Below are 27,975 nucleotides of genomic sequence, written 5' to 3'. Positions count from 1 at the left end.
AATATTCATCAGCAGCACGCCCTCTCCATCCCTGCCCCAGTCTTTATTCTGGTTCTTTCGCCAGTGCAGATGACACAGTCCAAGATTTTAATCACATTCCTGCCCATTTCTTAAACTCATCTGCCCTTTTGCCATGTAAGACTGGCAGAATGTCAAACTCAGATGACCCAAGGTAGCTAATGCTTAAGAAAAATTACATACAAGGGCAACTAGAGACCAGTCTAAATCCATGATCACAATCTCAACAAGCCCTTAACATTGGATAGCAATTCTGTGATGTCTCTATGGTCAGTTTGTTGTCGCATGTCTCACAATGTCTACATTATGCATTGACTGGCTCTCCACAAACTTCTCACCACCTGGTTATCCTTGACTCTTAGAGAATGACCTTAACAACTACTTCCCAAGGAAAATACAATACGTCACAGGAAGCTTCCTTATCTTCCTGCCATACACCTAAAACCTATTTGCATCAGAACCCATCTTTCTAATTTTCTCTTCTGTTTTAACAGTAGTGCCCTAACTCCTATCTAAGGAAAATCTCTACTTCTTCTTTGGATCCCATGCCTCTTGAAAATTCTCAGGACTCTTATAGGTTATCTGTGGTCTCTTTCCTTTCTTATATGAATAATCAATCAATTTCAATCCTTTTTCACTCTCTCTTGAATAGTTTCCACAGAATATAAGCCTATCACTTCCACCTTGAAAAGAAAAATAGTATGTCTACCTTTCTGAGTACTATTTCATATTTTCTAGATACTATCCATTTTCCTTTTGTATATAAATTAAGTTCTCAAAATTGATGTTTACACTTTAATCTACATTCATCAGCCACCTTAATCTAGTTTTTGCTCTCCACTCTGGGAGTGAAAAGGCCCTGAATAAGGTCACCAATATCCTCCACGTGGCTAAGTACAGTGTATTTTGCAGCCCTCACATTACTTGACCACTCACTGCAGCAGTCAGTATAGATGATCTCTTTCTTCTCTTTGAAACGCTCTTTTCCTTGGCCTCTATGACATTTACTCCGGGGTATACTCCAGTGCTTGGAGGCTCCTCTGCTGGCTCATTCTCCTCTAATCATTAAATAGCAGAATTCCTCAAGACTTGGTCTTAGGCTCTTTTACCACTCATATCCACTCCTATGGTTTTCCCACTCCAAAACAGACTGAGCTTCTGATACATTAGACTTACATATCCATCCAGATGCTTACTCTACACCTCTAAGTATCCCAGGCACCTCATCTCAGCACGTCCAAATGGAATTCATGATATGTACCCTTCCCTCAAAAGTAATCCTTCTCTACTACTTTTTCCTCATAAATGACCCAACTAACCACTCAACAATATTAAGCCAGACATCTTTAAGAAGCCAGAAAACTTCCAGATCTCTCTTCCTCAACCCTTCATACCCTATTAACTACCAAGTCAATCAATTCTATTTCCTAAATATGCTCCAATGAATCCACATCTCTAACTGGTATTCCCACTCTCTCCTGCCCTGCCTGTGTGTAGTGATCTTTCTTAAAAGCACAACTCTGTTAGGAAAATTACTTGTTTTGTGTGCTCAAATTGTCATTTTATTTTTATATTATTAGTTGAGGGGAATATAGCTAATGACATGCCACTCCCTTCCTCAAACTTCTCTAATCATAACCCATTTCTTTTAAGATAAAATACCTAATCTGTAACATGATAAACAGGGCCCTCACAATCTGGTCCTTGCCTACAACATTAGACTCATGCTATAAGCATGGCATCTACCACTCCCCATCATTTTCTGCGTTTCTTAGTCACTCTGATTTTATCCACATCCTTCAATGTGCTATTGCTTTTCTGGTGTCAGAGACTTTTCCTAGAACATTCTTCTGCTGTCCTTTGCTTTGTGTACATATCTCACCTTAAATGTCACTGTGTTAGCTAAGCGTCCTCCCAATTTTACTTTCTTTTAGCACTTAATCCCTCTTTATTATTTAATACAATGTAATTAAAATCAATTATTTAATTAGTTGTTAATCTTTCTGTTCAGCCAGAACATAAGCTCCATAAAAATAAATGGGCAGCTACTTTTTTTCTTCCAAAATATATTTCCATTCTCAATTAACACAAAGAATGTTAATCAGCATGCAAGTCCACCTCCTTCAATGAGGCCTTCTTGTATTGCATGAGCTAGAAGGTAAAATCTGTACTTCCCAGATCTCTTGTAGTCAGGGTACTGGATACAAAAATCCATTCTGCTTATTAAATGCACTCATGCAAGATCTAGGCAATGGAAGTGAAGAGGAAACCATTTTCTGCTGTTTTCTTTTGCTGGCAAGCAAAATCTTGGAGAAATGAGGCTTAAAAGTTATAATGGATGTACTATATACTCAAAATTTGGTTTTCCAGCATGTTCATGAAGGATGAAAGGTATCTAGTAGCAGGTGTAGCTTCTACATGCTGGACCACCACCATGGTATGGCTGCTGGTTCTTAAACTCAACAGTTCCAGTGGTAGTTGCCTGACTTCTACAACTCCAACCTTATCAACATTCTAGGAATTACCTAACTTCTTTTCACAAAATTATTTTCTATTTAAAATATAGAACAATGGTTTGTTTCCTTTAATGAATCCTGATTGATACAACACAATTTTCTCAATCCACTTTAAACAGGTTGACAGCAGAGTTTATCTATCTTGATACCTATTGATCTACCATAGTGACTGGTAGGTAGCTTACACTCAGTAAGTATTCACTGAGTGACAACCACTAAAAACAGTTTGAGGTTCATGTGTATATAGTCAATTCACAATGACACAGACTAGCCTAATTCCCATAACCAATTTCCATATGTCATTCTAGCTGTGCGAATTATGTACTTTAACTGGGGAGAAAGAAGTACTGTGTCCCCTGTTCCACGTTATAATCCTTGAAAGATGGTCTTGGTTCCCATATGAGCTACCCTGGTATTAACTACAACCCAATTATACAGACACAAGTTAGCATTCTAGAGAGAGCACCCTAATCAGTAGAAGAGAAATCGCATCTAAAATTGTATTCTTCATACCCATTTCGCCATTTTAAAATAAATGCTGAAATAAAAAATTTTTTAAAAAATCACTGTGAAGTGTGATTTTGATCTTTAAATTTTATCAATACAAATCTCTGTACCACTAGGGATTAGACATCTTTACATATAAAATCTATATGTTTTTAAAATGGTTTTCCTACTAAAGTATTTTCAAATGAGAGAGCAACAATATTCTAACATACACACTTTTCCAACACAGCAAGGTTCTTTAACAAGATGTATAAACTTGCTTTAAGAAATTTATTGTATGTTTCTAAAATACATCTTAAAGCACAGGAACAAAAATTGCTGCAATCAAGGCTACTTAAATAAAGATAAAATTCCAATGCTACTTTCTGTGTGTCTTAAAAAGGGTCTCATTAAAGAAGCTCCTTGACATGGGTCATGGTAATAAGTTTTTGAAAATCACACCTAAAGCACAAGCAACAAAATAAAAAATAAACAAGTGGGACTACATCAAACTAAAAAGCTTTCACCCAGCAAAAGAAATTGACAAAGTAAAAAGACAGCCTATAGAATGGGAAAAAAATATTTGCAAACCATATATCTGATAAGGGGTTAATAACCAAAGTATATAAAGAACTCATTAAACTCAATAGCAAATAACCAAATAATCTAATTAAAAATGGGCAAAAGGCCTAAAGAGACATTTTTCCAAAGAAGATGGCCATGGCCAACAGGCACATAAAAAGAAGCTCAACAACACTAGTCAGTCTTTGGGGAAATGCAAATTAAAAGCACAATGACATATCATCTCACACTCATCAGAAGGTCAGAATGGCTATCATCAAAAAGAGAAGAGATAACAAATGCCAGTGAAGATGTGGAGAAAAGGGAACTCTTGTGAACTCACTGTTGGTGGGAATGTAAATTGGCGCAGTCACTATGAAAAACAGTATGGAGGTTCATCAAAAAATTAAAAATAGAACTACCATATGATCCAGCAATTCCACTTCTGGGAAGATATCCAAAGGAAACAAAAACAGTTGGAAAGATATCTAAACCCCGATGTTCATAGCAGCATTATTTACAATAGCCAAGACATGAAAACGACCTAAGTATCCAGCAATGAATGAAAGAATAACAAATGTGTGATACAAACACATACACACACACACACACACACACAAACACACACAGTGGATTATTATTCAGCCATCCATAAAAAAATGAGGAAATCCTACCATTTGCTACAATACACATAGGCCTTCAAGGTTTGCCTGGGTTCAAAATCTTTATTCTAAAGAGCCTATTTCCCTTTGAAAATGAAAAAAATCCAATTAAACACTCAAATCTATGTTTTATTTATTTTCTTTCATTTGACTTAAAAAAATTAATATACTTATAACATTCTTTCTATGTGGTTACAAACAGACAGTAGAATTAATATATTAGCCTCCTAAAGGAAAGGAGGTTGACATGCCTGAGGAAAGAATAAACTCTGAGACAAGTTTACACTTATCTAAAGTAAAAAAACAAGAGAAAGGGGGCTCTTAGGTACTTGCTACTCTCTTTAGCTAACAGATATCATCTAGTCCAGGAAGAGGAAATTCTAACTTTATTTGGTTATACTGACACTGGAAAGCTGCTAAACCAGAAATAATTAAAACGATCAATATTAAGTATCAGATTACTTACATCAAAGCCAAATTCCTATAATTTAGGCAAAGGCTAAAGCTAACCTATGAAAGCAGGCGATGGTTGGTAGATCTAGATAATAATAAAAAGTCATAAAATGATACTTTAAGGTAGGTTGAGGGTACATATTATTACTCGATTTTTCCTAGTGTTCTGATTTGTTTAACAGATATTCCTAATCACTACATTCATGAGGCTTGCTGCATGACAGACTGTATCTACCTATACGGAAAACTTTTAATATCATTAATATATGTAAGAAATCGAACAACATCAGTGCCTATTAATCAGAGAAATACCGTACAGGGTGGGTGGGAATATCCATCCTAGTACTAGAATATTTAAAGCCTGTTAAAAGTTTTGTCCCTAAAGGAAATAATTTATTTGACTGAGATGGAGAATGAAACAGAATCTGAAGATCCTAATTGGAATAATTCATTCAACTTAAAGTTAAAATTATAATTAAAAACAATGGGGACTTCCCTGGTGGTCTGGTGGTAAAGAATCCGCCTTCCAATGCAGGGAACACAGGTTCGATCCCTGGTTGGGGAACTAAGATCCCACATGCCACAGGGCAACTAAGCCCACACGCCATAACTACTGAGCTCGTGTGTCTCAACTAGAGCCCGTGTGCCGCAAACTACAGAGCCCATGCGCTCTGGAACACGGGTGCCACAACTACAGAGCCCACCTGCCCTGGAGCCTGCCTGCCACAACTAGAGAGAAGCCCGCATGCCACAACGAAAGATCCCGCATGCCTCAATAAAGATCTTGCGTGGCGCAACTAAGACCCGACGCAGCCAAAAATAAAATAAATAATAAATAAATCTTAAACAAACAAATAGTGGCTTAATAATGAAAATGTCTGTATCCCTAATGATATATTTCTATGTATAAATGCAAGCTGCTACTGTTCCCTAAGGTATGTTCTATCTTACAGAAAACAGTGGTTTCTTAAGAGAGTTTCTTTGTGGGAGGAGGCAAAAAGTAATATGCAAAGTAAACTTCTAGAAGGAGATTTCCAGAATATGATACGTAATGTTTTATCATTCTTCAGCTAGTTTCCAAAATAATTTCATATATCATTTCATTTGTTTCTCATAGTAAACTACTAGAATAGGTGTTATTTACCCCATTATTACTCCATTTGATAGAAGAAAAAGTACCTTTAAGAAATGTTTAGGTGTTTAAGGCCACAGGGCTTCTAGAGGTGAAGTCACAGCCAGAGCTTTTTGCTAATGTGTCCTCTTACTTTGGGCCTCGTTTGTAATTCCTCAGACACTCCCTTCCCCAGGGAGAACTGCAAGCTCCATCTCTGTAGCTTAATCTACCCTTGGGGTATTTCACTTTCTTTTCCCTATTTTCCTGTTTCAGTGGACAATTTAGAAATATAGTTGCTTTTCCAGCTGGGAGTAAATTTGATATCAAAGATAGGAATGGTATGAGGGGTCATGAAGTATAACCGTTACTTACTGGAAAGAAATGACTCATCTTCAGCTGTGGCTAAGGCACAGACACAGCCTTATTATGTATGCACACTGCCCTCCCCTACACCCGCCCCCCACACACAGGGAAAAAGAATCCTTAATGGAGTTTTATTTATTATTTATACAAATAAAGTTACAGTGTGTTGAATAAAACTGTGAAGAAATGCTTTTAAAAACCATACTTGCTGAGTCAGGAATTGAGACGGTTACTTTAAACACTTAGGGATAAAGGATCACCGTGGCACGGTAGGGATTTAGTTGTATTTCCATTAACAGGAGTCAGGAGGCTAAATTTCTATGTACTACCATAGCAAACTTACCTTCTAATTTTATTTTAATGTTCTGAGTACTTAATTTCCTATTTTTCAAAAACATCAGAAGAAATATCTCCTGCCATCATCATAATAGCATCCTTAGAATTGCTAGTAAGTTAATACCATTCAAGTTTAAAAGGCACTTCAAGTAATAGGAACAAACATTCAACTTTAGATTTACAAGAATAATCTAAAATTCTGGAGCTTCGAGAAAACATCCAGAAAGATTACCTTATCTTTTGTTATAAATAATTTTCACTGTGGAGGGGCCAACTGTTTTGAATCTCTCTTTCGGAGAAATGAGGGATATAGGTGAGCTGAAGAAATGTTCTTCCATTTTATTAAAGGAAAAAAAAAAAGATTCAAAGCTCTAAAGGTTGGATATGTTGTTTGCTTTTTTTTTTTTTTTTTTTTTTTTTTTTTTTTGCGGTACGCGGGGCCTCTCACTGCCGTGGCCTCTCCCGTTGCGGAGCACAGGCTCCGGACACGCAGGCTCAGCGGCCATGGCTCACGGGCCCAGCCGCTCCGCGGCAAGTGGGATCTTCCCGGACCGGGGCATGAACCCGTGTCCCACTGCATCGGCAGGCGGACTCTCAACCACTGCGCCACCAGGGAAGCCCTGTTGTTTGCTTTTGAACAAACAGGATGCACTGTAGTGAAAAGGGTAGACTTTGGAGTCAGTCTGGTTCAAATCATAGCTCCACTTATTACATGGGAGTCTCTGGGAAAATTATTCTCTTTTCTCAGTTTCCTTATCTGTAAAATGGGGATAAGAATCTTTAAAGGGCAGAATAGTGGTAGAGATCAAATGAGAAAACTAAAGTAAGAACATATCTTAATAATGTCTGCCTCCAAGAAACAAAGGCAAAAAAAAAAAGTAATTTTGGGGTACCTACTATCAGCCAAATGCTATACTAAAGAGTATAATGGTGAATAGGACAGCGCTCCTTGAAAACATGTACTTATTAATAATGTCTGTGGAATCCATTCTTGTTAAAAAACCCCAATAATAACAGGTGGGTCAGGATAAAAATCAAGTATAATGAAAGTATCAAAAAAAGAAAGGTATAATAAAATGACTAGGGACTTTCCAGTCTCCACGTTTTTTTTCAGCATAGTGATCTGTCATTATACGTTTGGTGACATGGTTTTAAATAAATATCATTTGAAAATGCCTCTACATAAATTATTTCTATATGCTTTAGAGTATTTCATGCTATATTTGAATTACTTATACACAAATGCCATATCAAGAGATAATAATAGTACAAACCTACATTACAGGTTGTTGTGAACATTGAATGAGTTATAGAAAGCAATGAAAACAATGCCTGGCCCAAGTAAACGCTGATAAATATTGAATATTATTATTATAACAATGAAACAATAAACCTTCATGATTTAGAATAGCAATAACTCTCAGAACTGAGAGGTATAAAATAACCAGAAATCCACAAGGTGGCTCTCAAGGCTTGGCTTTTAAACACAATAGAGCTGCTTTGTATTTCCAAAGAAATGAAACAAGACCTTTCATAATTCACCATTATGAATGCTGACCTGACTTTTCAAAGACTCTCATAAATTCATAATTAATAAATAACTGGAAGAATACAAAGCTGCATAATAGGTGGTTTGTAATAGAAAACTTTATAAAGCAAAAAAAAGGAAAAAATGAATAAACCTTGTAGCTACACTGAAAGAGAATCTGACATTCAAAACAACCTGCATCAGATTATCATAGTCAGAATTTAAAATATCAATATAAAATGGTGAAATTTACAGCACAATCTGAATAACTGAATACATTGTACTAAGATGGTAAATGTGAAGGCGCAGAGCACAATGCCAGGCAGCTGTTCAGCAAATCTCAGTTAAATCTTAAGTTATGCATATAAAATATTTTGAAGATACTACCATTTTATGTCTATAGTTTTTTTATTTAAAAATTTATTTTTATAGCTTTAAATCAGGGCAAAATTTTCTGCAAAGGGACAGAGGCTTTGTGAGCCATATAATCCCAGCAGCAAGTACTCAATTCTTCTCTTGTGTGTAAAGAAGCAGCCACAGAAGACAAAGGAAGGGCTCTGACTGTTTTCTAATAAAACTAATTACAAAAACAGGTTGCCACCTTTGGCCCTCGGGCTGTAGTTTGCCCACTCTTGATCTAAATCATTACTTGATACAATTAAATAAAACCTTTTATAAATATTAGAATACTATCGATACTCAAATTACCTAGAGATGTGCCTCTCAAACTGTAATGTGCATAAATCATCTGGGGATCAAGTAGAAATGCAGATTATGATGTGGTAAGTCTCAGGTGAGGCCTGAGGTTCTGCGTTTCTAATGAGGACCCAGACTTTTTAGGTCCTTTGAGCGTATAGTGAGTGGCAAGGCAGCTGTTCTGAACCTTTTTGGTCTCAAACTTTCACTCTCAAAAAGAGCTTCTGTTTATGTAAATTACATCTGTCCATGTTAACCTTAGAAATTAAAAAAAAATTATCTATTGTATCTTTAAAAGAACAATAATCCATTAGATGTTAATGTATTTTATAAAATGTAACTATTTTATGCTTTAACTATGGGACTAAACACTACAATTATAATCATATAGAAAAAAGTGATAATTGGACACAACATGTATTCGGATCCTTTGAAAGTCAAGAAAAAAGTCAAAATTATAACATGATAAATCTGTAAAATTAACTTATTGGAAACTGGAAACCATGGATCTTTCATATATAAAATATCTGGTATATCTGGTACATTATGTGCTTTAGTTCTTGTATTGTGCTGCCATTTGTTCCCTACCTGCTTTTCTGCATGTCCATATTCAGGTCCTTGAGTAGGTAAAAAGTAGGAAATCTGGCCATTATTCTTGGCTCTTTCTATTAGAGACATAGCTGTTCTTACAGTGGCATTTCGAGCATGTACAAACACCATCACCTAAAACAAAGGAAAGCAGTTTATTTAATACTCAAATTCATTAAAAGATGGCTTAATACTAGTCTGGAAATCACCCTATATAAATAACTATTAATTTTTCAAAATAAACCCCCAGTTTATGAATACTTCAACATTTGCTTATTTTAGAACAAAGTATATATAGGATAAAGGCAAGTTAAGTAAAATTCAATAACATAGCTTTATTATTAGCCTATAATTGGCAGAAGTCAGAATGCAATTAATGGATTATATAAAATGTGGAACTTAATTTGTGCATTTCTCTTCTGAAGACATGATTCATTAGCACAGTCATATCTTATGAGGACAGAGTATAAAAATATACTAGAGCCTTATTTCTCCACAGTCAATGAAATTGCCAGTATCATAAAGATGTTTAAAGAAACTGGAAACAATAAAGACCACTCTTCCTTGGACAAAGTCATGTCTAAGAACAACCATTTAGAATAGAGTTTAGGGGACTGCTGGAGATGAAAAAGCTTCTAGAGAGGTACTTGGAATTTTCTGTTGTGGCAGACCTTCCTGTGGAATTATTCACAAAGCGACTGTGGAAATCTGAATTACGGGGAAGGTGAGTGTCTGGATGCTTTGTCAAGAAGAAGTGGAAAAAAAGTCCTTCCAGGGACAGTAGTCAGGAAGAATGTGAAGGCAAATGAAGAGAATAAAATCAGGAAGTGACTAGCAGTCTGCATTTGCTGCCTGTCAGGGCCTGCCTTCTCTCCTCTGTGATGTTTCTTCTTTGGCTTCCACCTCCCTGTCCCCTCCCTCCATAGCTCAGCCCCAGCCTTCCCAAAGAGCCATGACTAATTCCTAATTCTTGCCTGTCTTCCCAGTGTCTCTCCATGTTCTTCTGTCAATTGTTTTCCCAGAAGCTGGAACTTTGGTGTTATTTGCAGGCTACGCACTTAGAAGGACACGCAACATTGTTTTTAGTCAGGGAATTAATAGGTTCATGAGAGTTGACCTGAGTAAGACAAGATCATTTTGAGGACCAACAAAAGTGAAAAAGGGAAGGAGGCCTGGGCTTTGACCAGAAAGGAGACAGAATGACAAAGATCTAGAGCACATGCTGTATAATTAACTCATAGTAATCTTATAATTAGCCCATAGTAAACTTGTCAAAGGGAATGTTCCACATATAGGATCTGATAAAATTCACAGTAGAGTAAAACCTCAGATAACCATCATTCAAGAAACTGGAATACTTAACTAATATTCTTTTAGAGCGTATTCAAAGTAAAGGAGAGAAAATAATCTGGAGAAGAGCAGAAGTTCCTCAATGAAAATCTCCCAAAGTGCTTAGAGAAAGTAAAACAAGCCCTGCAAGTCATCTGGAGAAATTTAACGTAAGTTAATCACAGCCTTCAAGGACATAAAGCTTGAGACTTCACACTTTATCAGAGCTCTAACTTATTTTCTGATACCAATGTGATTTGAAAAGAAATATGATCAAAAGAATATTTCTAAAGAGTACGCTACTAAAATTTATTTCAGAGAGTTTCATGGATACTTAGAAAATTTTTTGTTTTCCTTATTTTCAACCCCCCACCCCTGCCAAAAACCAAATCTGCTTTTCACAGGCTCTCTAGCTTTCTGGTGAACCATCTTTACCTCACAGGATGTCAAGAGACTGCCATTTAAGTTCACTGCGATATTTTCATAATTCCTGACATCAGCTATTTAATACTAAGTTAGATGGAAGATTCTATTAACCATAATGCCTTGCTGAAGCTTCCTCAATTCAGAATCTGTCAAATTCTACCATCCTGTCTTTCTACAAGGTAGGGACATTTCAACTACGAGTTTCTTTTTAAAGGGGAAGGCAGATTATTTTCTTTTATATAAAAATAAATTTGATCACACACAAAACCTCATTTACCCCCAACATTAAATTTTAAGAAAAATCTCAATTAAAATGAAGTTATTTATTATTTTATTAATTTATCCATTCATTCAAACGTTTCTGAGCATGCAGTCACTACCAAGCCCTGAGAAAACTGCTGTGAAAAACAGAGAGACAAGGTCCCTGCCCTCATGGAGATGGGAATCTTGTATGATGGATTAAATAAGCACAAAATAATTTTTACTTAAAATATATTTACTGGACATGTGTGTGTGTAAAATACTGTTAGAAGGAGAGATATGAAATGGATAAGACATAGTCCCTTCTTCTATACAATTTAAGGAGGGAGATAAAACTAGACATAATTTAGGGAGCTGATCCAAAAGACGGATGGAGTGCGGATAACACAGGAATGCCAAACATGGAGACAGCTGGTCTCCTTCACTCATCCACGCCATGACATTTACACATACCTCCTGCATGCCAAACAGTGGCCAAAGCACCGGGGATACCATGATGAATATGTTCCAAGGCACCAAATTGGAACTCTACTGTTACGGCAAGAGAGAATCACTAGGGATCAGCCCTAGCTGGCTGGAGAAGCAGGATGCAGTCTGCATGGAGGAGGCTACATACACTAGTCTAGAGTATTTATCCTTGGTAATTTTAGTGTGTTAGCTTGAAGAAGTATGTTTTCGTTCAAAGTTTCTTACTCTGAGGCCCAGGGACCACTTCATCAGAATTACTGCTGGGGCCTGTTGAAATAGATTTCTGAGCCCTCCCCTAAAACCAACTGAGTAAAAATATCTAGCAGTGGGGTCTAAAAATTGAATTATTAACGACTATTGAAATCTCCACTGTACTACTGTGTGAAATTAGTTAATGGTTACCACCAACTTAGTTTTCTTCTTCTAAGTTAAAAGAAGTTCAAAAGGAAACATAAATAAAACGTATATAATACCACTACTACAAAGATTCCCTAATAACCCATCTTTATTTACCTATACATATGAAACATCAGGGATTATTAAGATATTTTACATAACCACTATAGCCCCAAGATCATTCTCCAGATGGGCTAGGGTTTTATAATACAACCCGATTTCTATTCTCCATAATTTAAATGCCACATTATGTAAATCCCATTAAAATAACAGATATGGAGAACATAAGGGAAAATAAAATATGACCCTAAATCTTCATTAATTATTTAAGTCTGACTTGTCAACTTATCACTTTGCAAATTATTTTCTACTGCAGCCAAGAGAAATATTAGTTACAACTAAAGTAGCAATTTCTTTTTATTAAAGAATCCATCATGTCTTATTCAGTAAAATAAACTCTTTTTCTTATTAAGAATTTTCTGTCTCAGGCTCCAACAGAGGCCATTACAAGGTTTGGGGTCTCTATAAACATACTTGATTTTATGGTTTGTTAATTTGGTTAATTAATTTAAATAGACTCATATAAAAATTATAACTAACAGAGAGGACAGCACTGTTTCATACGGCAGAAATAACTCCAAATTAATCTTAGAAACGCTGTTGGTAACCAAACAGCAGTTAAATGGGCGTGTGTCTAAAATAAGATTAGAACAGTAGATTCAACTCAATAATGTTGGTAAATTTTGACTGTTTTGTAAAACTGTTTAAATTTTTACTCGAGGTTTGTTAGGTTAATGCAATTAAAAATATTTTATATACTTATTTTTGGTTTAAAAAGCCATTTAGTTAAAAAATGTATGATGGAATCAGTCCTGGACTGGGAAAGAAAGTATGTGAATCTGAGTTCTGGTCCTGTTATTTGACTTATCAAAGAAAGTGTTCTTCAAATGAGATGCTGATTAAAATTAATGAAAAATAAAAGCTCAGATAATGATCATTCAAAAAACCAAACTGCCAAAGTAACTGATATTGTTTCAGTGTATTCAAAGGAGAGAAGGACATATTATTTTAAAAAGACCAAAAATTCTACTTTGAAATACTGTTAAATAGCAGTGTGATTTAGAACAAATTATTTAACCTCTTTGATCTTTATTTCCTCTAGTACATAGATAGTTACTAGAGTCATAGGATTATGGTAAGGATTAAAGGATATCCTGTAAGTGAAACACTGCATTTAGTAAAACAACAACTCTCAAATTTTAGAATGCATCAAAATCACCTGGCAGGCTTGTTAAAAACACAAACTGCTGCTCCTCCCCTCTACCCCCTTTCTAATTAAGTAGGTCTGAGGCAAGACAAGAATTTGCATTTCTAACAAGTTCAACGGAGATGCTAAAACTCTTTGTACAGGAACTTGGAGACTTCCTCAGAGCTGGTAAGTATTAACACCATGATGAGGTTAATAAGCATTAAGAAAATTAACTTGACCTAAAAGACTAAGTGGTTAGATCAGTGAATGAATATTATAAATTGACACCTATATAGCATTTATTCCTCACTTAATGCAAGTGTGTGTGCATATCTAACACCACAAAAAACAATTTAAAAGAACACTTAACCTTTAACAACCTTTGTAAGGGTGTTGTGCCAGATGAACTAGGAATAAAACAATTAGTAGAAATATTTAAGCCTGAGATTATTTTAGAACTGGAGGGAGGAGGCCAAAGATTGTGAAATCTTGAATCAAATTCTCTTCTCTAGAAATTTCCACTAAGAAGGAAGAATAAGAATCGAAATACCTGGAAAAAATACATGGCAGATAGATGTCCCACAGGAAATGCTGCTGAGAAATAATGTTTTATAATTTATGGTATTGTCTACTGTTAGTTAAAGAATGAGGCTTGAGGATGAGGAAGTTTATGTCATGGTGTTTATGTTTTCACTCTAACCAGCACAGCCATTTATTTGTTTTGTTCTCAATTCTTCCCAAATTTCTTAACCCAGGATCCTCAAGAGAATTAAGTCCCAATGACCTAAACAAATAGTGATTCTAAAGTGTGTCCCCAGACTAAGAGCATCCTCTGGAAACCTGTTACAACTACAAATTAATAGCGTCACCCCACATCTGAGCCAAAAACTCTGAGGCTGGGACCCAGCAATCTGGTTTAATAAGCCATTAATAAGATGAATGTTAAAATTTGAGAGCCCAGTGAAATGGCATCCACTGTATGTAAAAAAAAATAACAAAAACAAAACCCCCCAAACCTGTCCTCTGTGCATTTAAAATGGTTCTTTAAGTACTATCTTTGGGAGACTGAAGAAAATAGCCAAATCATTTTCCATGTTCTATAGTCTGAATGAGGAGTGCCGCTGCCGGTATATTTCAGATTTATATACCACAAGGGCATGTAGGCAACAAAACAGTTTTTATTGCTGTGATTATATTACCCTATCTGTGATATTAAGTAAATGCAATTTTAAGAGGCTTCATTCTGATTGCTGTGAATCAGTTCTCATTTTAGGCCTGCCAATACTGACCAGCTAAAGACACTTAGGTCATCTGAAGATCTTGTCACACCAGTACCCAGTTTCCTCATTTATTTTTTCATTTGCATAGTATTCCTTTACTTAGAAATACCATAATTTACTTAACCAGTCCTTGTTTAATGGACATTTATGTTGTTCCTAATCCTTTCTTGCTTAAAGCAATGCTGTAATAAATAACTCTGTATACAAGTCATTTCACAATTTTGTGGATATTTTCATACAAGTGAAATTGTTGGGTCAAAGTATATATGATCATTGAACTATGTCCCTATTCTGAATATTGTCTGTTTTATTATTGGGCATTTTTTTCTTATTAATTTGTAGGTGTTCTTACAATACAGAAGATAGTACGTTTTGTCTTCTTCTATATTGCAAATATTTTGTTCTATGCTTTATCTTTTGACTTTATTTATGATATCTTATTCAGTATGGAAATAGTTAATTTTTCTTTAAATCTGCCAGGATTTTTCTCTATGACTTCTGGGAAATTCATAGGCAAGAAAGTGAAAATAGTCATAAACATATGAAAAGGTGCTAAACTTCAGTAGCACTGTGTGGCTCTGGAAATCCAATGGTGGGCACAAGCAGAGTTGGATTTTGCTCTTGTACATGCACAAACACACATATCTATCTGCAAAGACATCTACAAAGATATCCATAATGTTCTGCCACATAAAAAAATATCAAGTTGAAGAACAATTTCCATAGTATTATTCTGAGTATATCATAAAGGGTGTGTGTGTGTGTGTGTGTGTGTGTGTGTGTGTGTGTGTGTTTAAAAATAGGGAGATATGGATGGAAACCCACCAAAGTAATTACCTCACAAATGAAAATGGGATGGGGAGTATAAAAAGATAATGTGTTCTCTGTATATCTTATATTGCTTATCTTACCCATTGAAACAAGCCTTAATAGTTTTATGAATATATAAATTATATTGAACAGGAGAAATGATCAGTGATGAGGCTGTAATAGTATGTTTATAATATACTATTGTACTACCATATTTGATATGATTATTTTATTGCTAAGGGATTTACGGTGTCAAAGTAAAAACTTAAAGAACACATATTTAACAATGAACTGAGAAGGGTGGTAGTGGTACTTTTGATCGAAGAGACACATTTATCTTGTTTTAGTTCACCTGGAAATGCTTTAAGAAGAAAAAAGAGACATGGTCTAGCAGAAGAAAATAAATAGTACTTCCTGGAAAAGTATACAGAGGTCAAAGGCACAGAGAAGATAGCAAATCCATATGGATTTGGTGAATACTGGCTCTAGGCAGAAATGGACATGTAGATAGAAGAGCAGTAATAGCTGGAAAGGCAAAATACAACCTCATTATAAAATGTATACTTAGAGAAAATTCACTCAAGACTCAGAAAAAAATGATACCACTAAAAGCAATACTTGAAAAATTATTTTTATGTTAGACAAAGATTTTAATCTGAGCAGTTAAAGAGAATGCCATCATCATGAAAAAACATGAATTTTTGTAAAGGAATATACATTACATGTTGATAAAAAAAATTATGACTCAAGGAAGTGTAAAAGAAAAAGGTGGATAAAACATAGGAAAAACCTAAAGACGATTTTGGAATGTAAATGGATAGAACAATGGACAGGACAATTTTAAAAGGCTGGGGTTATTAAAAGAAAAAAGGTGGCCCTGTTTTTTATGAAGAGTGAAGCTGAGTGAGAAAGCACTTAGGGAGGTCTCCCTGAGAAACAGTGTGATTGTTTGAGACAGATCTTATAAAAAGAACTCTGATTTAAACATTTTAAAATATAGCTTTGTAGCCAATAAACTACCTGAAACATTGGTACCAATTTATAAAAGTCACTTCAAAAAAAGAAAAAAGAAAGAAAGAAAAGAAGAAACCCTTATACCCACATGGGGGGAGATGATGCCACTATTATGGTTAAATTAAAATCATAAAAATTTCCCTGACGATTCCAGGTACAAGTGATACTTTATTCTTTTGAGCATCCAAAGAATTCACGGGCCCCTCTCTTAAGCATTTATCACTGACTATATTTTATTTTGAACTATTTTTGTGCTTGATTTAGCTCCTCTGTGAGTCTGTGATCATCCAACAATTACATGACAGGTATTGGGGATGTAACGGTGGGCAAGGCCGGCACGTGCCCTGTGCTTATGGAGCTTATATCTAGTTACTATGATGCACGACTGGAGTCTGGGAAATGGTGAACACAGAAGCTGCCATTCATTACATGAACAACTACAGGAAGAAGATGCAGGTTAAAAAAAAAAAAGAAGAAGAAGAAATAAAAGCATAATCTAGAAATTAACTGGGGTCCTCTCTCAAAATTAGCAAATTCCTTGATTTAAAGGTGATGACATTCCAGGTTTCTTCATTATTGGCCTTGGGGTGTCATCTCTCTAAATCCTTCCTGCTGTTCAAAGCCTCCATGCATTTGTATATTTCTAGGCCTTTACCCATGTTTTACTTTACTTAGTTCTCCTGCCAACTTCATCTGGGGAAATTCTACAAACCTTTAAAGCCCAGTTCTAATGACTCTTCTCCAATCTCTCCAGGGAAAGCTATCATTCCCACAGCACTTTGTTCATACTTGTGCCTTGTGTAATCTTGAGATGTATATAGGTCTCTCCGCTGTTGTTCACAATTACTAGGACTAATAATAAAAGATATGATTTACTAAGTGCTTACTATGTGCTAGGCCCAGTACTAGGTGCCAGGCATAGTTATTTAATTTACTATTAACAACACAATTAGGTGGGTAATTCTATTAGAATTTTACAGATGAGAAAACTGAAGCTCAGAGTTTTAATAACTTTCTACTCATTCAAGAGCAGAACTGGGAATTATTCTCAGATTTGATAGTCCAAAGCCTATTTTCTTTCCACCAAGTTATATTCCCTCTTTGGGTGTTGCCTGAGGGCACGTTTACACCTTACTAATTTTGAGGTCTCCTTGTCATCCCCCATACCACTCTCCCTGCTATCACCAAATCAGTGGGCACTCATAAATGACTGCTGAAATTCCAATGTTAAAAATGGTCAACTTTCACAAAAAATATTTATTTTTAGCACATTTTTGAGCAGAGATATGAATTTAAAAGTTTATAAATAATAATAGGATGTAGGCTGAGTTAATACTTTCACTGATACCTTTTATTAGAATCTGGGGTATAAAGCTAACTTCCAATTATTCAACTAGATAATTAATTTTCCTAGATAGTTTTGTTTAAATTTATTAGCAAATGTTCCACTGATAATTAATAACTAAAATAGTTACTATTAGTCTTTTGATACTGTTGTAAAGCTATGTGTATACAGTTGACCACTGAACAACATGAGTTTGAAATGGGCAGGTCTACTTATTTGCAGATTTTTTTCAATAGTAAATCCTACAGAACTACACGACCCACTGTTGGTTGAATCCCATGCAGAATCGCTGATCTGAAGGAACCACGTGTATGAAGGCACCGCACATACTGAGGGCTGATGATAAGGTATAGGTGTATTTTTGACTGTATGGAGGGTTGGTGTGCCCCCAACACCCACGTTGTTCAAGGGTCAACTGTACATTTTAATGCCATTGCAAAGTTAAAAATTTTGGATTTTTAAAAAGAAACAATTTATAAAATGAGCTAGTCTAAGAGCATCTTAAAAAAAAATTCTCGACTTTGAAGTCAAAGACAGTTCCTAAATCAAAGCTACTCACATTTACAATGAATCAAATTATTCAGATCCATTAACCAAAATAATGTCTTACTGATGGACATGAATAAAGAAAGCATTTTTATGTTTTATAATGGTAGAAAATTTAACACTACTATATTTGGATTACATCAATAAAACTATTACTAAAAATAGGGCTAAAATAATAAATTTTAAACTTCTCTTAATAAAATTTAAACTTATTAATCACGACTATAACAACTAGCATTTATTATCAGATATTCCTGCCAATGAACTGCATTACTAAAGCATAATTTTTAGTTTAAAAAGACCTGGTAAAAGGCTTATCACATATACAAACTACATCAAATACAGTTAATTTATCTTGTCTTAGCTGTCTCAGAAAACTGTATAATTCACTGACTAGTCTTCATGCATTAAATTATGCAAATAAACCAACGAAAGTAATCTGGAGGTAGAGAGAGAAGTGGTTCCACAGCTCCAAGCTGTGTAATTAGATCTACACTCAGCAGTTCAGAGCCACCTCTGGGCTCTCATGCTGAGAATATGCAGTTCTTCTCAAGAAACCTAAACTTTTAAAGTGATAAACAGATTCAGGTTATCATTACTGAATTACATTTTAGGGCATTACCCTGAATGTGAAATATATTCTTCATCAACTTCTCTAAAGGAATCATTTTAATATTTATCAGCTTCTATATTTCAGTTATATAGAGCTTTAAACTGCTAAAGTTGGTTAAAAGAAATCCACAATGCTTTACATCTTCTAAACCCTAAAAGATACTCATTATTAAAATGTATAATAATTAAAAAAAAACAAAGTTGGACGACTTAGTGTCCGTATGTACCATTACAGCAAAAATATATAACATCAGAGCTAAGTCCACTGTAAAAAGTATTATCTTACAACCAATTTGCATATATCAGGACATTGTACAATACACTTGAAGCATAAGATAGTTATATTTCAGTATGGTCTCTAAAATATTAAGACCACAAAAAATAGAGAAAGAAAGTAGAGCTTTTAAAACATAATTTTAAAATAGTAAGTATTTTGAATAAATTTTCCCTTTGCTATAAACTTAACATAATTAAAAATGTTTTCTTAAGCATTAAGGGGCTGTGGAAAACTATACTTTCTGGCTAAACCCTAGTTTGTAGGGGTGGTACAGCATTTTCAGCTACAGGTCTGTCTTACCATATATGCAAATACATTACTTTGTACCTGATTTGAGCAACAGAGGAGTCACAGTTGCCTGTGACTACTGACACTACACATAAAAACTTCCAGGCTACTGCATTCAGCCAGTATGTACCATTAGGATTCCACCTGGTTTTCAAGGCCCAGAAGGGCAAAACTACTGGTTTGCTTAGTCCAATGTATACATGACAAAGTGGAAGATGAAATCCCACCTCTACTGAAAAGCTAAATTGATACTGCATACGGAAAAGATCAGTCCACTTGCTTATCACCACAAGTATCAGTCCACTTGGTATCACCACCACAAGAACAGAAACTATTCATCCTATGGAAATTATGAAAAGTTAATGCCACAGAACAGTGGTTTAAAAACTCATTTTGGCTGTGTAATTCTTTCTTTCACTAAACTCTTTTGCAGGAGCGCTCTCTCTCTCTCCCTCTCCCTCTCTCTCTCTCTCTCTCTCTCTCTCTCTCTCTCTCTCTCTCTCTCTCTCTCTCTCTCTCTCTCTCTCTATATATATATATATATATATATATAAAGATTAAGCTACCTGAGTGGTCCTCAGAGATCCAAATCTCGTATCTCACTTCTTCCTCCCAAACAGCACACCTCTCCCAACCTCACGCCAACAATGCCCGTGGCCCCTTGGAGCACGCTGGAGCAGTCTGAAAATAACAGCTGTGAGAGGAACTCTACTAGGGGAAAGGAACAGCTCAACATTATATTTCCTTGAAAATTCTGAAAACCTCAAATCTCTTTCATTCTTCTGGATAATATTTTGGGGAAAGAAATAAGTGGAAATATTAAGAAATAAAATACGGGCTTCCCTAGTGGTGCAGTGGTTGAGAGTCCGCCTGCCGATGCAGGGGACGCGGGTTTGTGCCCCGGTCTGGGAGGATCCCACAAGCCGTGGAGCTGCTGGGCCCGTGAGCCATGGCCGCTGAGCCTGTGCGTCCGGAGCCTGTGCTCCGCAACGGGAGAGGCCACAACAGTGAGAGGCCCGCGTAAAAAAAAAAAAAAAAAGAAAAAGAAAAAGAAATAAAATACTTTCACTGGTTTCTAAATACCATTCTCTTACCAGGTTTGCTTGCAGAAATGATTAATCAGAAATGATTAATTCCAATTCTGGGATGTGGGCATGTCAAAAGGATAAAGAAGGCAACTTGAAGGGGTTCCCGATTGCCAAATTTGGGCTAATATGGTCATCTTGTAATAATGGATTATAACCTTTTGAATACAATAAGAATTTGAGTTGACAGAGAAATAAATGAATAAATGGGAAGGGGGAAAGCTCTTTCTTACATACAATGGAATGAAAGAAAGGATGGGAGTTAGAAAATCATCAATAAATGCTAAAACAAGTGGGTGAAAGTTTATTACGAAATCTGTACATTTACATTTTATGCATAATTATTTGATTAACCTTTGGTTCTCATCAGATTATGAGCAACACTAATGCAGAGTGTATCTTTCTGTTTTCTGTCAGCACAATCTCTGGCACACACTGGCTATTCAATAAAGACTTGCTGAATATTAACAGTATTGCCTTGGTTTAGTCTTAAACACCATCTATCTCCATCCTGTTCAATACCTAGAATTAAGGTTGATGACTCAGATATAGTTCATACACTACAAGAAAAGAGGAGCAGTTTCTATATTTGGCACTCTACCCACTGTAACTCTTACCTTAACATGGCAAATAGACTACAGAAAAAGAACCCAAATTATGAACCATTCTCAGTAATTTACAAGCTTCAAAAGTCTAGAATTCTCGGGCTTCCCTGGTGGCGCAGTGGTTGAGAGTCCGCCTGCTGATGCAGGGGACACGGGTTCATGCCCCGATCTGGGAAGATCCCACATGCTGCGGAGCGGCTGGGCCCGTGAGCCATGGCCGCTGAGTCTGTGCGTCCGGAGCCTGTGCTCCGCAACGGGAGAGCCCACAACAGTGAGAGGCCTGCGTACCGCAAAAAAAAAAGTCTAGAATTCTCTTTCCACTTTAAATTTCAGCCTACATTATAAGTATTAAAAGATTATAAGCATTACTAATTATAAAATGTTCATATAGACACACATAAGCAAAACTTTTAAGAAACATTATGTTGAAGCTGGCCTACTTGTAATGATTAGTTTAATAATGAAGGAATTTAATGAAGTTCTAAAAATCCAACCACTGAATTCATGCTTCATCGAAGATGTTTTCAAATATGACTAAAATCTGACCCAAATTACACTGTTCTTAGTTACTCCCCATAGTACAACTGTGGGTCAACTTAATTCATTGGTAAACCTAGGTCAATCCGCTAAAGACTGATAAGACAGAATAAAGAATACTTTAATACACTGTAGCATCACACACAGAAAAATACTTTACTGACCTCTATGACAATCCAAATTGCATTGACATTTGTTATTGACAGCCCCAAAATACATCTATTCTGTAGAGCAAATTAAGCAAGACCAGCTAGTCTATTACTATGCAAATAAAATTCATTAGTGAGCTAACAATTTCATTTCTAAAGATGCTGCTGGACTTGAAGTTCTATTATTATTCAACGTTATAAGATGTTCTGGACTGAATCTAATTTCAGTAAAATAACAACATAAAAATGTATTTTTAAGATTTCTATCAGTATTTTTCATTTATTTCCTTAGACAATAATCACTACTTATAATTCTAAACATCCAACTGTGCATTTAATATTCTCAAGTGACACACTTGAATAGATTCTCCCTAAAAAGAATACGCTTTTTTTTTTTAAACTTACTTGAGCAGAAGAAATCCCACTAAGGCAATATACTCTCAATAAAATTTTCTAGCTAGACTAATTAAAACTGTACTGCTATAAAGGGAAAAATCACAAAGTTGTAATTCCTCTTAGATTGGCTCTTAACTGTCTCCATTTTTTTGAGGCTGCTCTAATATTTGTGCTTACAAAATGAAAAACACCTCGGTTTTCCATAAATCTGTATTGTACTCTTCAATTGACCCTCTTTAATAAGAAAAAAAGGTAAGAGAAAGGAAAAAACAAGAAAAAAAAAAGATTTATCTACAAACCCAAGTTGAGATACTTACACTGCACTTAAAAAAAGGTACAATGCCATCTGACCAACATTAAGCCATGCATTTGGCCCTTCTCCATGATTTCAAAAACACAGCTACAAGACAGAGCAAATAAAATACCATAGTAAAAAAAAAAAGTGAGACCAAAGTCCATGGAGAACATAACAAAGGATCACCAGAGAGACTATGAAATCTAGGTAAGGTTAGAAAGATTTTTATAAAGCAGACAGTGGTAGCAAACTATATACTGGGATAGTTTAGTAGAGTACATGTCCTTTCAAGACACCTTTAGGTCTTGTTGGAAAACAATCCTCCCTGAAATTCCTGGTGATCCTACATGGTCAGGGCCTTCTGAGCAGTGGAAACTGAAGGGCTTTAACGGTAGAGAATGCCTCCACTCCCCCAGAGCCATTTCTTCCCATTCTATAGGTAATAAAGCCTAGAGGCTCCTTTCTTATCACTCAAAGAGACAACTGCTTATATTCCAGGGTACAGGCCGCCCCTTCCCTCCTCAAGAGGGAATCTGTTTATATTCCAGAGTGAAAGAGAAAGGTCCCTGGGCAGGTCAGTTGGTCTACTTCTTTGTCTCCTTTCTTCCTCCCTTCTTTCTCCCTCTCCCTCCCCTTTCTCCTTATACCCTCCCTTCCCCCCACCAGAAGGGAGGATGTGCCAGCAACAACTATATACGCTTCAAGTTTCATAACTTTGGAGCACTCCTATGGGGCCACCTATGTGCACAGAGGTAGCTGGCTCTTACCATGTTACCCTGTAAAGCTAGAGAGGGGCAGCCAACACCATGCTCTGTGAATAAATATAAGGTCGGTTCCCTACCCAGGTGTCTCTTGTTTTCGCCTATGTGCGTGTGCATTTGTGTGTGTGTGTGTGTGTGTGTGTGTGTGTGTGTGTGTGTGTTATACAATGAAGTTAGCCTATGGCAAGCTAGCACGAATATCTTAGACCCTTAACAAGACTTAAGTCTCTGACCATATTTCGAGAGCAGCCACTAACTTGATGAATGCTGTACAGGTTGGAAATGCCCACTTTATTTGCCATAATACAGTTAGAGCTGCATTTCCCATCTACTCATTCATAAAACCAAGAAAAAAGTAAGATAAGATCTGAGACTATTACACTACTCTCTTAAAAACAGAATCATATTTTATAATATTCACTACAGAGACACAGTTCCTTCCTTTCCACCCCTTCTCACTTAAATATGCTACTATGACAACAAGAAAAATAAAAACCCTAGTTACAGGAAAGACAGTAAACGTTTGCAATGGTTCATTGAGTTTAAATATTCAACTCCCTTTTTTGCACTTTGAGCACGTACAGGAATAGTTGTATCAGATTTCCTTGGGACACAAAATATTATACTTAACTTTAATAAAAATACTGTTTGTTCAATTTTATCAAAAGATGGCTACAAAAATGTAATCAACAAATGCTTGTGGTGGTAACGAAACTTATTAAATATACCTACCAATTGCTTCTAAGTCCAAATACCAGCTGGAAACCAGCTAATAGAGATTCAATATATCATTATCTAAAGTGAAACAAACAGCTGTCAAATTAACTTCTGACAATTTAATGTAAAATTTCTGAATAGCTGTCCAGAGAATTTTCTATGGTGTTATAAAAGAAAAATGATTACTAGCAGTCAAACACTGTTTTAGTACTTCCCAAGTCTATGTTATTACTGTTATTCAAAAAATATAAATAATTAAAATAACAGTATAAACATGTATGTAAATTAGGTTTTATTTTCAACAGAATTAGTGAAAATACCAAATATACAGAGTATATGACAAAATTAAATACCACAAAATAGATTCAATGTTTCTTTTATATTACTTAACCTGATAATTATATATTTACTGTAATTTAATACTATAATTACACAAATCACATGAATAAATGACAAAATAATCTAGTAAATTCACTTTGTAAGTCTGGAATATTTGATTTAAATCAACTGTGGATCTATATAGAATCTTTCAAGCAACAAAATTTATAACAAATTATATACAATTTAACTAACTTTTCACACAAAACATGCATTTATGCATTGGCTACATGCATAAAGCATATATGCAAAACCCAATAGTTATAGTTGTTCCTATGCAAGACATTCTGGAGGTGTGAAACAGAACAAACTGAGAGGAAAATTATACAACAGTATGGTAATAGTATCTAGTAAGAGGACATAGCAACTTGTACTATCTTCATATTTTGCTACTTAAAATATGAAGAGGGGCACCAAAGAAGACACAGAGAACGAGAAAATGGATAGAAGTGGTGATAACTTCTATGAGGGAGTTATACGGACCTGACATATAAAAATAGAGATAATGTCCAACTATTTTTTTTTAAATGTTTTTTAATTTATTTAATTTTTGTCTGTGTTGGGTCTTCGCTTCTGCACAACGGCTTTCTCTAGTTGTGGCGAGCAGGGGCCACTCTTCATCGCGGTGCGCGGGCCTCTCACTGTCATGGCCTCTCCTGTTGCGGAGCACAGGCTCCAGATGCGCAGGCTCAGTAGTTGTGGCTCACGGGCCCAGTTGCTCCGCGGCATGTGGGATCTTCCCAGACCAGGGCTCGAACCCGTGTCCCCTGCATTAGCAGGCAGATTCTCAACCACTGCGCCACCAGGGAAGCCCATGTCCAACTATTTAATAGATGATGTGGATGAGATGAAATGGATGGAGCATAAAGCTTTGCCTTCCAGGTCTGAATCATTATATATGTTCCTTGGGTTCAACAATGTATAAAATATAAAGAGAACCAGTTTCAGGAAAATAAAACCACTTGTATTGCTTCCAATTTTATTCCAAGATTAGGCACAGCATTTTTTTTTTTCTTTTGATCTTTTGGCTGAAGATCTGTAAACTATACAAGGACAGATCAAAATTTAGTTTATACCTGAAAGTTTCTAAACATCATTCTGAGACAAACTGTTCCATGTGCTCAATTTGTGTTGTAATTCCAGAAACCACTGATTACCAACTTTAAAAAGCTCAAATGCCTATAAACATGGACATACTTGTATATATCTATACGTGCCAGGAGAAAACTGAATACACTCAGGGGCAAGGGTACTGGGCGTGAGGCGAAGTGAGGAGAAAGTAATTCATTAGTCTTTTCTTTACACGTTTGTGTTGATTCCCTTGTTATAAGAATGTGTTATTTCAGTAATAAAAATCCTCGAAGACTTAGGAAAAAAATAATGTTAAGAACAATGAAGGAAAAACGCAATAATAATATTCCTCATCAAAAAGTATTCCCTTTGCAAATGAAGAGAACATTACAAGGTTAACAAAGAAACTGCTATATATAAAATCTCAAGAATATAATTGAGTACTCTTATGGTAAGCTATAGTTCAGAAAAATGGAATTTTTCTCTGTTGCCTTAAAAATGTGAAATTTTAAAAGGGTTCAAAGGTTACTCCTGTAGGGCTTAATGAATAGAAATAAAGAAAGAATATATTAACTTAAAATAACTGGTGGCACAAATGATATCTATATCATGAAAAATAGCTAAGTCAGATGGATATTTTATTTTAGGAGAAAATGAGATAATTTAATACTTCTAACTTCTAACAGAAAAGACTATAACTAGATGAAATAATATTAAGAGTAACTGTATGGGATGAAACATTTTTAAGGAGAATACCAACATTCTTTCATTGATCTTTACAGACTACAGGGGGAAAAAAATTCCTTAAGAAAGTAATCCAAGTGATCTTTGATGTCGTTCCACTTCTCCAGGTTGTTCTCCCCTCAGCCTGGATGTTTGGCTTGCTGTGGAACTAATTATTATTTTCTTGATTTTCTTTGAAGTTCGTTGCTCCCTAATCCTTTAAGAGTAAGTTCAGACTTAACGAAGACTACCACATCTTCCGTTCACTTATTCATTACACACTATGTGAGCACCAACTGTGTGCCAGGTACTGGTGAGGCCATGATAATACAATAATGAGCAAAACCAGAGATAGCCCCTTTCCTATGAGACTTATGATCTTCTACTGAAAAGTGGTATTAATCAAAAACAGCCAGGAAAAATGTAAAACTACAGCAAGAAACAGGAGGAAGACATATGCCGTGTTATTATATAGTTCATAATAGGGAGGTGAGAGAGGAAGGTTAAAAAAAGGCTTCTCTAAGAAAGATGAAATCTAAAGGATTTAGTAGAGGTCAACTAAGCAGAGAATAAAGAAGAATGTGTGAGGCAGAGGGAACAAAAAGTTCGCAAAAGCTCAGAGGTTAAGTGAAAAAGCATCTCTATGATGAGGGTCTGAAAGAAGGCCAGGAAGCAGGGAGGTAGGAAATGAGGAAGAGACATGTATGTGATGAAGAAGAAAGGAGGGAGGTAATGGCCCAAGACTATAGGAACCCCTGGGCCCTTTTAAAGGAGCTTTAAGTATTCATGTGTCACTCGGAGCTTTATTTTGAAAGGATCATTCTAGCTAGCTGCAGCATACAGAACAGCTAGAGCAAGGCCAGAATGGACATCGAACAGTTAAGAGAGGTAGAGCAGCTAAGAGGTGTCCTGGATGACATGATGCGTATCTGGATTAAGTGGTGGAGATGACGGTGCAGAAGGAGGAGGGAATGGAAAGAAATGGGCAGGTCTGAGAGACACTTATGTCAAATGGACAGGCCCTCACGAGGGATCAGAAATGAGAACACAGGAGAGAGAGTTGAAAAGGGTGACTTTTAGGCTTCTGTTTTACAGAACTAAATCTATAGTTGTGCTATTCACTGAACCAGGGGATAATGGATGAAATACCACTGGTTTAGAGGGGAAATTATGTATTTGGTTTGGACATACTACATCTGTGATACCCAAGAGGAGAGGCCAGCCACGATCACATGGGTCTACAGCTTAGGGAAGAGGTCTGGGTTAGGAATATAAATATATGAGTTATTTCTACAAAGGTTTTAACTGGGATGGAATGATACAAGAGAGAGTGCTAAATTAAAAAAAGGGTCTAAGGGGCTTCCCTGGTGGCGCAGTGGTTGAGAGTCCGCCTGCCGATGCAGGGGACACGGGTTCGTGCCCCGGTCTGGGAGGATCCCACACGCCACGGAGCGGCTGGGCCCGTGAGCCATGGCCGCTGAGCCTGCGCGTCCGGAGCCTGTGCTCCGCGATGGGAGAGGCCACAGCAGTGAGAGGCCCGCGTACCACAAAAAAAAAAAAAAAAAAGGGTCTAAGGAAGAGCCAGGTAGAGAAGGAAAAGGCTACAAAGAAAGAAAAAGGATGGCTCAAAAGGTTA

General features: G+C 36.1%; 1 protein-coding gene across 1 annotated transcript in view; it reads right to left on the bottom strand.

Moving 5' to 3' along the window:
• Positions 1-27,975, bottom strand: part of ASCC3 (activating signal cointegrator 1 complex subunit 3) — a 334,378-nt gene that overhangs the window by 149,123 nt on the left and 157,280 nt on the right. The window contains exon 16 of the mRNA XM_060167768.1: positions 9,322-9,456. Within this exon, the coding sequence (XP_060023751.1) occupies positions 9,322-9,456 (135 nt within the window). The remainder of the gene's footprint in view (positions 1-9,321; positions 9,457-27,975) is intronic.

This window comes from Lagenorhynchus albirostris, chromosome 12 (assembly GCF_949774975.1).
Source record: "Lagenorhynchus albirostris chromosome 12, mLagAlb1.1, whole genome shotgun sequence".
NCBI classification, from domain to species: domain Eukaryota; kingdom Metazoa; phylum Chordata; class Mammalia; order Artiodactyla; family Delphinidae; genus Lagenorhynchus; species Lagenorhynchus albirostris.
The sequence above is the reverse complement of the archived record's forward strand: the minus strand, read 5'-3'. Positions and strand labels throughout refer to the sequence as shown.